This window comes from Physcomitrium patens, chromosome 4 (genome assembly GCF_059467195.1).
Source record: "Physcomitrium patens ecotype Gransden chromosome 4, ASM5946719v1, whole genome shotgun sequence".
NCBI lineage: Eukaryota > Viridiplantae > Streptophyta > Bryopsida > Funariales > Funariaceae > Physcomitrium > Physcomitrium patens.
In genome coordinates this window covers 14,335,777-14,348,127 of record NC_143413.1, presented here as the reverse complement: position 1 = coordinate 14,348,127, position 12,351 = coordinate 14,335,777, and the positions used below count along the sequence as shown (strand labels likewise).

Genomic DNA, 12,351 nt, shown 5'->3' with positions numbered 1-12,351 from the left:
AGAATGGCATTATTATCTAAAAGACGCTTCAAGTCTAGTTATCATGTATACGGATCATAAGAATCTTGAGTACTTCATGTCAACACGTGTTTTGAATTGTTATGAAGCCCGTTGGAGTATGTCTTTGTCCAGATTCAATTTCAAGATTACTTATCAATCCAAAAAACAACAAGGTCTATTAAATGTCCTTTTGAAATGTTCTTATCTTGCACCAAAAGAAAGAGATGCATCTTTTGATCAACAAAGAATAATTTTCTTAAAGTTGGAGCATTTTCATCTTTGAGCAATAAAGTCAACATTAATTGTTGATTCAACCTTTATCAAGCAAATCTAATTAAGTATGTCCTTTGATCCTCTTGTTCACGATTTGAAGAACCTTCCTTTTAAGTTTCACTTTATTTCAAAGTTCGAGTTCGAGAACAATCTTTTCTATTTCAAAACATGCTTATATATTCCAGAAGGAGAAGCACATTTATATGTTCTTCAAGCATGTCATGACTTTCTAACAACAGGACATTTTGGATATAATAAGACTTTAGAGCTTATATCTAGAGATTTTTGGTTGCCGCAAATGTAGAAGGCGATAAAAGACTTTGTACAATCATATGATATTTGAGGTGAAAGAAGTCTTAGATTCAAGATAGCATCAAAATAGGTTAGAATATCTTATTCATTAGCATAAATATGATCTTAGCAAACGTACATGGCACCCAGTAAAGAATCTTGCAAATGCAAAAAAAAATGTTGAGGCCTTTCATCGACGACATCCATCAAAATCAAGATAAAGAATTACAAAGTTATATGAAAGATGATGACCACTCCTCATGGAACTCGTCCATAGAAGAAGAAGTAATATCATGGACATATACATTTACCTAGATAGTTTCTTATATGATTAGATAGAAGTAGATAAATATAAATTAATTTCATAAAGTCTTTTAGAAAAGTTTTCTAGAAGCTTCATAGCTGCGGTTTTGACTTTAGATATATTTGTAGATTAGAAACTTGGCCAACAAGCTAACCACATGTTAGTAGCTTATAAAACAAATTAATTTAATGCAGTAGCTTATAGAAGAAGCTAATTATGTGGCACATATATAAAAAACTTGCTTTACAAATTAAGACATATGGTTAGCAAAGTCAACATATTTTAGAAGTCCTATAGCACATTGCCATATAGCTTCTAGTTATAAGTATATAAGGAGGCAAGAATGAAGCCTTCTTCACTCTTGTCAACACCTTTCAAGTCCTTAGTCTTATTCTAAGATTTTTTAGTTCTCTTATTTTTGGCAATAGCCATTCTGATTAAATATTACATCACCTCTTGAGTGACTTTTTAGTTTTCTTCATTGATAAAATAATGTATTGAGAATTTTCTTTCTTCAAGATTCATGTCTTTGACATTTTGTCAATAAATCAACAAATATGTCTTTTATTGCATAATATCTCATGTCAATCACTTATATTTTAATCTTCTCTCTTATGAAGTCATGTTGAATATCATTGTGCTTGATCTTTGAATGATACTTTGGATTCTTCATAAAAATGAGATATTCTTGATTGGTAGACTTTATTGAATTTGCTTCTATTTGTATTATTCCAATGTCCTCAAAAAATTATCTTAGCTATATTATTTCTATTATACTATAGCTTTTTGTTATATATTTTGCTTCTATTGTTGACCTTGTAATTATTAGTTGTCTCTTGCAATTCCATGAAATAACTCTTATTCCACAAAAAATACATATTCTATTTTTGATCTTCTATCATTTGTATTTTTAGCCTAATCTGCATAATAATAACCATGCAAAGTAATATTATCACCTCCAAGGCACAATTTGAAATATAATGTACCTTTTAAGTACCTCATGATCATTTTTATGGTTGTCTAATGGATTGATCTAGTCTTTGACATGTGTTGGCTTATAACACTTATTATATATATAAGATCCATCTTTGTGCCAACCATTATATACATAAATAAGCCTACTGCTACCTTGTATAGAATACCTTATACTTCACCTTCAACTTCACCAAATTTTTCATTCGTAAATTTCATCAACTTCAAATTGGCCACTAAATATGTTCCAATAGGCTTACAGTCCTCTATGTTGAATTATTTCAATATCTCTTTAATATACTTGCTTTGACTCATTGTAATAGTCTTCTTAGCATAATCTCTTACAAGCTCTACTCCTAAAAGATAGTGAAGCTCTTTCAAATCAGTCATCTCATACTCTTTTTTTAACTTTATTTTTAATTAAACCATCACCTTTTAGGTAATGATTAAGATGATGAAATCATTAACATAGAGCATGACAATCAATAAAAACTCATTTGATTTCATCACATACATTGAATAATCAATTTCACTCCTAAAAAACCTTTTATTCACAAAGAATGTGTCAATACATTACTACCATATCTTTAGTGATTATTTAACCATATATAAAGATTTTTTTAACTTATAAATAAGATATTTTTTGAATTTTTCAACAAATCCTTGAAGTTAATCTATATAGATGTCTTCTTTTAATTTTCCATTTAAAAAAATTGTCTTCACATCTATTTGATGCATCTCCAAGTTCATTATTGTTCCAATTGTCACAATAATTTTAATGGTGGTGAATTTAGTTACAAGAACAAATATCTCATTGAAATTAATACTATTAACTTGTGAATAGTTTTTGGCAATCAATCCAGCTTTGTATCTCATAAGATTGTTCATTGCATCCTTTTTGGTTTTAAATACTTAATTATAAGTTATCAAAAATTAATTTGATAAAAGTCGAATCAATTTCCATATTTCATTATCTATAAATGATTTGCACTCTTCTTTCATACCATTCTCTCACTTTATAGCATCCATAGACTTCATTGCATCATATAAATCTAATGGATCAATATAAAGTGCAATACTAGCATATTCTTTACTTACTTGAAGAAAGATGTGATTCTTCTATCATTCACCAAGTTATTTACTTTCTTTCATAGGATACTTTCTTTACTTGATGAAGATTCACTTTTATACATTTCAAGATCTCTTATAAGCTTCTTTTTTCTTAAAACTTATCTCTTCATATTCAAAAGTTGGTATTCTTCATCATTAATATCTTCAACATCTTGATTGTGTTTATTCTTGATTTTAGCAATTATAGACACACTTTGGCCTATCTTTGCTGACACTTCATTTTTATTTATATTTCCACCATCTTCATTTTCATCATCTTCTCTTTTTTTCTTTGCTAAAATCAAAGATGTATCCACAAACACATCATTACTCCCACTTAGATACATCTCCAAGTGCTCACAAGCATTTTTATGCTCCAAAAGTTCTACATTATAATTCTTGATGAATATTTTGGTTTTTAAATACATTAGCTTATATGCCTTAATATCTCTACAATATCTAACAAACACACATTTTGTACCTTTTGTATCAAGTTTGGACTTCATACAATTGGTTATTTTTGTATAAGCAATGCATTTAAAAATCATCATGTATAAAACATAAGATTTTTTGCCATTCTAAGCTTTTTATAGAATCATTGATGTAAATATACTTATAAGAAATCTATTATTTTTATATATTTTATTTAAAATAGCTTTGGTCCAATACTCATGCCTAAGATTTTGCATATGAAGCATATTCCTTACCATCTCTACAATGGTATAATTTGATCTTTCAGCAACTTTATTTTGTTGTAAAATGTAAAGAAAAGAGGTTTCTATTCTAATACCGTGAATCTTCAAAAATTCATTAGAATACTTTTACATATACTCACTTCCATTGTCTTTGTATAATATTTTGAACTTCCATTCATATTGCTTTTCCATAAGTACTTTAAATTCTTAAATCTGGAGAAATATTCACTCTTAATTTTAAGAATGTAAATCTACATCTTTCTTAAAACATTATCAATAAATATGACAAAGTAATTTACTTCTCTAATTGATGGCATCTTCATTGGTTGATAAATATCAAAATATAAAATCTTCAATAATTTGCTAATACGTATTGCAACACTACTTAAAAATAAAGTTCTTTGTTGTTTACCTTGTATATAACCTTCACAAATAAGTGTCATTGCATTGTAGCTAAATTGACTAAGATCCAAGCTACTTACTATAGATTAGAGATTCTTCATGCTTTTGATATTTAAATAACTAAATAATTGATGTCAAATTTCAAATTTATCTTGATCTTAAAGAAATTCAATAAATATTACTACTTTAACTCCATTGACATTTTTATAATTAAAAAAGTAGATGTTACTATTTTTAAAGTCTTTGGCAACATCTTGTCCATCCAATATCTTCATAAAATAGCCATTTATGTCAAATTAAATCTTATGACCATATAATACAAGTTTGCTCACCAAAAAGAGATTCTTCTTCATTTTTGGCATGTGTAAGACTTTCTTTAATATGATCTTCTTTATTTTATCCTTGACAACAATCTCTACTATAATGGAGTCAATTTTAATTATTTACACCATACCATTGTCTTTGAACCAAATTTTTGTTGTTGAAATTGCTTCATTAATATCAAATAAATACTTTTATGGTATCATGTCCTTAATAGCATTCAAATCTATAATCCACTTAAACATGGTAGGCATAGAGGCTCCTTTACTTGTTATGAAAGCATAGTCATTTCTACCAAAACTATTATGAAGATTATTTACGTTCTTCTTATCTATTTTCTTGACTTTATAGAATTTTTTTACAAAGTGATATGATTTTCTATAAATATAGTAATTTCTTATAAATTGACATGATTTTTTTATAAATATAGTAATTTCTCATATTTCTTTTTAAATTATCACATTAATAAAAATAGTTACTTTTGTCTTGTCTTAAGAATAGAATTGAATCTCTACTTTGAAGCTCATTTTCTTTTCTCTTGGTTATTTCATAAGGAAGTCTTGACGTGATATAATTCATGATAAGTTCCTTAATGTTGATAGATTCTAATGCTACATTAAATTAGTTATAGGATTCCAAAAGGTTCATAAATAATGTCAAGCAAATTTCTCTATCAAAAATTGGTAGGACAACAACTTCTAATTGATTTGCAAGTATTTTTATCTTATTGATATGACCTATGAAGACATCTCTTTCTTCCATCTTTATTGTTAAGAACTTCATCCTTATTTATAGAATATTGGTAAGATTTCTACTTTTATAGATATTGCATAAAGACTTCTATGCTTTTGTTCATCCATTGCAAATAATTATATGTGAAATATTAGCACCATGAAGATTTTTTGCAATCAATCCAAAAGAGTTCTTTTTTCAACATTTTTACTCTTTCTTTACCATGATATCAACATTGTTCTTTAGAGATTCTTCACTTTCATCAATAGTGTCTCAAAGGTCCTATAAAGTCAATAAAAGGTTCATTTTTTTCTTCCAATGGTAGAAGTTGTCACCTCTAAACTTCTCAATCACTCTAAAGCTCTCACCCTTTCTTAAAGCCATGTCTAAAAAAGAAGTATATCAAAGAAAATCAAGAAAAAAAAAAAAGATAGATCTTTCAAAATCAATAAGAAGATATTGCTATCTTAGAAACCTAAAATACCTTTTTTGTAAGTAAACTAGTGATTTGACTCTTTAATAAATCTTAACTTCACTTATAAGACTTCTCACAAGACTTATACTCTATCTAAATCTCTTGTATATCAATGTTGAAACTCAACAAAGAAACACATTACTAGGATTTTAAAACATCATTCTAAGGTATCTAACAATCTCTAAGACCATGAATGCACTAAAAAACAAATAAGAGCAAAACTACATCAAAAATTAGATGCAAAAAAGGCATTAGAAGATACCAAATCCTAATATCAGCAATAACTATAAGATCTACTCTTTACAACAAAAAAGACTTCAAAGAACTTCAAAATTCAAAACTAAAGGTGAGTGGACCCATAACTTATTGAAAAAAAAGAACTTTGAAATTATAATATATAGCATTAATAAGATTATACACAAAGAAAGTGTAGAATAAGATATCTTTTACTTCTAATATTCATTACTTATAGGTGATGGTTGTGGCCCTAAAAAACAACTTCCACTCTTTAATTTTTATAAACATAGTCCTAAGACCCTTTGACATCTTATTTACGATGAGAGTATTGAATGGTTTTAGAATCTTTTGACATATCACTAATTAAGAAGGTATCTTATGTTAAATACTAATTATTCTTACATAGTCTTTGAATATTCTTAAATTTATATTTTATCCTCTTGACTTTGACTCTTGGCCCTTGACCTCGTCTTATATCCATAGGATGTCTTTACTATATACTAAGAGTCAATCTTTTAATTATTAGCAACTTATCTAAGGTAATATCTTCTACAAAGTAACTTATTTTAATATTTGACATGGTAGATAAAAACAATTTCTTTAAAATACCTATTTTTTTTTATTGATAATTTTAGATAAGATTGTGTGTATACATAATAATTATGAATGTACACATATAATAATTTAATATTCAGAAAATATAAAGTCTATAGAAAAGATATTGAAGGATTATTTTTTAGCAAAGAAAATCACCAAATTAATATAAAATAATTTCAAAATAAATGATACTTATCATGATTATTGTTAATAAATGTTATTTGAGATTTAAAGCTACAATTTACTTAAAGTTGAAATAAAAAATTCTTAAGCTTTTTAATAATCCATATACAAAATTAATAAATGGTTATAATAATATATATTTTTTAAAATCAAATTAAAAGACTCAAATTGTTAAGCAAAAATAAAAACAATAAAAATGATAATACTTATTCTGAGCTATTTTATATGATCTTGTAGTTTTAATATTTGAATATTTTGTGAAACTTTCAAGATCTAAAAACATCTTCACAATTACAGATTTAAAAATAAATAAATAAATTGAATCACTTGAAACATGTAAAATTCTGTATACAACATAAAATTCTTAGTATATTCTTAAAACTTCTTAAAAACACCAGTAAACACATCCAAAACTTCTATGGATGGTGTCACCATAACTTATCTTTTAAGGAATGAGACAATGTGTGGAGTACATGTTTCATGGTCCCAAGACACCCCATTTAAGTTTAGAATAGTCCTTGGGAGTTGAAACACCCTTTGATACTTGTCCTTAATTTTGTGTAGATCTCAAGGCAGTACTTGGCAATTTGTTAGTGCTGTCTACGCAATTCCAAAGGTTGAAATATAGAAAAGAAAAGAAAAAAACAAAATTAAATTAAATTAAAAGGGGAAGAAGAAGAAGAAGTTTTCTAACCTGTATGCATGCTATTCCATTTTCAATTTGAATATATAAATATATATAAATATAAAAAAAAAGTGATCTTCACCCAAACACAATTGTGTCGTACTGATGTAATCTACGATGCAAAGAAAGCATACAAATGGGTCCATGAAGCAAAGTGAAAAAAAAAAAAAAAAAAAAAAACTGCATCACCAACCACTCCTGAAGAATGAATTCACACACGCATTAAAAAAAAATGTTCAAAGATAGAAAACCCACAAGACAAAAGACAAAAAAACCTAGCAATTAAATAGAAACCAATCAGGATTCCACGTAGATTCCGCACAGTGAATCCAAAGGAATCACCCCTGCATTCAGTAACACTCAAAAATACAGAGTCCACGTCAGATCCAACTCGACACAAAACTGACGTGGATTCCCGCGCTGGAGTCCACGCTGCAAGTCACGGACTAGGAAAATCTACCACTTGTATTACATATTATAGAACGACACAGAAATCTTTTGGAAGCGAAGATACAAGGGGCCTGTTAGTTGGAGAATGATGTGTGGCCTCAAAGAGTGGAAAGGGAGCAGGGAGTTTGCCACAGCCACCAGAACCATAAGCTTGATGCCACTAGAACCACAAGCTTGACGCCATAGCCTGAGCTAGAGCCACGACCCCTTCACAACGACCCTTCCCCTTTCAACACTTTCCTGTCTGTGGCCTCGTCTTCCTTTGCGTCTTTGTCGTTCTGGGGTCAGTTTTTGTGTCGGTCGTGATCTCGGATCGGCGTTGTGTTCCTTGCTGAAGTGGGGTGCAGATCGGGGAGTGGCAGAAGTTTGGTTGAAGGCAGGGAGATAGCCCAGAAGGCCGATCCGAAAGAAAGGCACCATGAATCCCGAATAGTGAGTGTTTGTGTGTGTGTGTGTGTGTGTGTGTTTTGGGTATTTGGTGAGAAGTTGTGTTGGTGTTGGTGTTGGTAGTGCAGTTCTTGTGGTGGTGGTGGTGTAGAGAGGGTTGTGTTGGGTTAGTTCGGGGATGTGTGGTTATGGAGGACCTTTGGGATGTTTGTGTGGCATTTGTGGAGATGTCGATGAGTTGATCGTGATGGTGTGTGTGGAGCATGGAAAGTGGGGGTTGGGAAGGTGTGTGTGTGTGTGTGTGTGTGTGTTTGAAGTACTGGTAGTGGAATGGATGGATCATTGAGGTTGTGTGGGTGGTCTGAATGTAGATTGTGAGAAAGTTCGATGGTAGAGCTGGTGGGGATTGGGGTGGTGGCATGACATTGTGGAAACGGGGAGTGTGGGTGTGTTATGGTACATGTGTGAGTGGACAGAGTAGCTTCAGATGCATGCGTGGTTAGAAGATGGTGGTCTTGGTGTCAGAAGCGAAGCTTTATCAGAGTCTTGAGAACCCCGACTTTTCTTCTTTTTTTTGTGATTTTGACTTTTGAAAGTCTCAATTAGTTTGTTTGCAACGTATATGTAGCTGAGTGCTTTTGACGATTTGTCTGTGTCGAAGCGTGATTTTGTTTTCGGAGTCCTTATGAGGGGCATGTTATGGCGTGCAAAGCATGACAATTAAGGCTTCGGTGGGTTGGTAGAGAGTATCGAACGACCTGTGGAGTGGTTTTCGCTGTGAAAGGGTGATGGGATTGTACAACCATGGATGGTAAAGTGCGTGTCGCTGGAACATTGTCGGTTGCTCAACCCCTTCGCCATCGGTGGAAGACCTGCGAGATGTTGTTGGATGTCGGAGTGGAATGGTCAGTGGCGTACTGGACGTTAGACTTGTTGAGTTGGACGAAGCTTTTGATTGTTGAAGTTGCTGGGCACTGTGTGTGTATTTGGGACGTGGTCTGCACAAGGTGGTAGTTTGATGGTCGCTTGACTATCGCGCACGATAAGAGCAAATCTTCGGGAGGGTGTGCGGAGTGATCTTGTCGTTTTAGGGTTTATGTCGTGGAGTGTGTGAATACGCGTGCCAAATGTTGCGCCGGGCAGCGGTGGATGGGTAGTGTAGCGTGGTTTTGAGGGTTTGGGTGAATTGTGTCCGGGCATGTTCGGTGTGGGGTTCAAACTTGGTAAAGCGTGGTGGGTCTGATCAAGAAAGGTGCAGGAGGTGGTTGGGATGGGTTATGGTGGTGTATGCAGATATGAATTGATGGTGACAAACGAGCAGAATTTGGCCCACAGGATGAGGAGCATGATGAGTCGTGACTGATGGACGTGGGTGGTGGTTTTTGGCAGTGATTACCTTTTCAAGCTGTTGCTGATCGGAGACTCCGGTGTTGGAAAGAGTTGCCTTCTGCTACGATTTGCAGTATGGTTCTATTCTCAAGCTTTTGATGTGCACAGATGATAGCATGAAAGCTTTGAAAGACGGACATGGTGTGGGTTGGGAAATGGTTGAGGGGGAGTAGGAATTAGTAGGTATGGGCGCATTCGGAGATGAAGGGCGTGATGTGGTTGAGTGTGTGTCTTTATTTACAATTTTTTATCGCGGGTTGGATGGTGGAGGGTTGGGGAATGAGTGTCGAGGAAGGTTGCGACGGAATGGCACGAAGCGAGAGAGGAATTTGAGCTGGGCTGATGGGAAGTGTGGTTGGATGTGTAGGACGACTCGTACCTGGAGAGCTACATCAGCACAATCGGTGTGGACTTTGTGAGTGACCACATTTAGCAGCGTGGCACGTGGATGTGGTGAATTGAGTGGAGATTTGTGATGCACATAGTCATAGAAGCTGTGGCTGTATGTGCGACGTATGTAGGTTTAGTATTTATGAGGCGTTTGTCCCGCAGTGGTGGGTTTACTGAGCGAGAGCAATTGTGCATGGCAGAAAATACGTACGGTGGAGCTGGACGGGAAGACCATCAAGTTGCAGATTGTGAGTGTTGTTTGGAGGGTTGCCTCAGCAACCTATTTGTGAACAGTGCAGCTAGTATTGGCGTGCAGGGATTTTGATGCAGTTTAGGGTCACATGGTGTGTATGGTGTAGTGTAGGGGTATGGAGTTTGGGGTGTGTTGGTGATGTTCTAACGTATGGTGACGTGGTGAATGCAGTGGGATACTGCTGGTCAGGAGAGGTTCCGGACCATCACAAGCAGCTACTATCGTGGAGCGCACGGGATCATTGTGAGCAAGAATTAGGCTGCGTTTGTGCATGCATGTGGTGTTGGGTGGCAGGTTATAGGCGTAGAGAAAGCGGAGTTGGGTGGGATCGTTGGGAATTGGTGGAAGGTAGATTGAGTTGCAACGTTGATAGGCTGTTAGGATTGAGGTGGCAGGCATTGTGCTGGTTGGGCGAGGGTTTTTTGTGTATGGTGAGGTGGAGGAATGGAGTGGAGTGGGGGTGGGAGGCTTGGGTGTGTGCGTGTGTGTGGATGGTAACGGAAGAGAGTTGTTGTTGTTGTTGTTGTTGTTGTTGTTGAGTGCAGGTTGTGTACGACGTGACAGACCAGGAGAGCTTCAACAACGTGAAGCAATGGTTGAGTGAGATCGACCGGTACGCGAGCGAGAACGTGAACAAGCTGCTGGTGGGCAACAAGTCAGATCTGGCGTCGAAGAAGGTGGTGGATTATGCAACTGCAAAGGTGTGTGGCGGGAAGGTGGAGGAGTAGGTTTGGGCGGGAGGAAAGGGAGTGGTGTGATAGGTTGGGTGTGGTTGTGGATGTGGGATGGCGGTGTTGAGGTAGGGTTGGAGGGGGCTGAGTGGTGGGGCGTGGTGTTGGAGCGACGAGGAGTTTGATGGGCGTGAAGGGGTGGGACGGGGGAGAGGCTGATGAGTTGGTGGTGGGTTGGCAGGCATTTGCGGACGAGATTGGGATTCCGTTTTTGGAGACGAGTGCGAAGAATGCTACGAACGTGGAGCAGGCGTTTATGACAATGGCAGCGGAGATCAAGAACAGGTAGGAATGAGACGTGAGTAAATGTGGTCGCAGGGCATGCAGGATGGTGGTTGTGAGTGATGGGTGGTGGGGTGGGTGGTGTGTGGGGATGTTTGAGCAGCGTTGAGGGGTGGATGGGGGTGAAAGCAGAGTGATGACGATAGTGGGGATGTGTGTTTATGTGTGTGTGGCAGGATGGCGAGTCAGCCCGCGTTGAGCAGCACAAGCAGGCCGAACAATGTGACGAACCTGCGAGGACAGGCTATTCCGCAGAAGAGTGGGTGCTGCTCATAGGGGAGGTGTTGGGAGGTGGGGCAGAAAGCGGAGGAGTTTGGTTATGTTGTCGTTTTGGTGGAGTCTGGAGATTGGTGTGGTGGTGGTTGCGGTTGGGAGAAGTGGTGGAGGATGGTGAGAGGAGCAGAGGTTGGATGCGGAGATTTTAGTAGCTCAGACGAGTAGATAAGTATGCATTTTTGGATAGTGATCTTCATGGAGCAAGAACTGATTGAATCAATTGAAGCGTTCGACATGCATTGTTGATGTGCAGAGGAAATTTGTAGGGTGCAGGGGTTGGATGGGAGGTGAGAGTTTTCCTCATGTACTCTCAAATTATTGTAAAGTGGGGACTGGCTAGGAAAGTGTACATGGGCTTAGGTGTATGTAGTACCAAGGAGCTGCTTACTGGGAAGTGCGTTATGTGTCACTGGCTCTTGAAGGTTTAGAGGAGGTTATGGATTACAGATTTTCCTGCAGTAATTTACATTGATTTTTGAATAATGCATGTGTGGTTTTTGCATTGGCTTCGTTTTTTTGGGAACTATCGTTTGTCGCGTTTGTCCCCTGTACTGAATCGTTGCCTCCTTTGTAATTTAAAATAGCGAAGATTTAAATGTTGGTGTGTGGGGATCACAATCCCATTGCTGTATGGGTGATTGCACTTCTCATGGATAAAAATGGGGGGAAGGTTTAGGTGACAAGATATTTGGGAACAAAAAAGCTTTTCATAGAAGAAAGTGACTTGGTAGGGGAGAGGAGAAAGATGGGTTTAACTTTTAGGGGAAATGATGAGTTGGCATCTTGGGTTGGTGGAAACCACATAGGCTCTACTGCTGCTTAGTGGCTCTCTCGATGCTCTTGATTAATTTAAGGGTACTGATGTGGGATGGTTACCTTGTGGCAATGTGTTGTAAGATGCAGATATGGCTTCTTG

At 35.6% G+C, this 12,351-nt stretch overlaps 1 protein-coding gene across 2 annotated transcripts; it reads left to right on the top strand.

The window, feature by feature from the left end:
- The first annotated feature begins 7,950 nt into the window (after positions 1-7,950).
- On the top strand, positions 7,951-11,937 carry LOC141045328 (ras-related protein RIC1). Of its 2 annotated transcripts, XM_090249878.1 has the most exons (9): positions 7,951-8,159; positions 8,858-9,019; positions 9,504-9,576; positions 9,871-9,918; positions 10,094-10,141; positions 10,318-10,389; positions 10,692-10,847; positions 11,059-11,162; positions 11,336-11,937. In XM_090249878.1, exons 2-9 carry the CDS (start codon positions 8,919-8,921, stop codon positions 11,433-11,435), a joined length of 702 nt encoding a protein of 233 aa, XP_090106004.1. In that variant the 5' UTR covers positions 7,951-8,159; positions 8,858-8,918; the 3' UTR covers positions 11,436-11,937. The 2 variants fall into 2 exon arrangements, with proteins under 2 accessions (XP_090106004.1, XP_073389655.1); XM_073533554.2 differs by lacking the exon at positions 8,858-9,019.
- Positions 11,938-12,351: the final 414 nt, after the last annotated feature.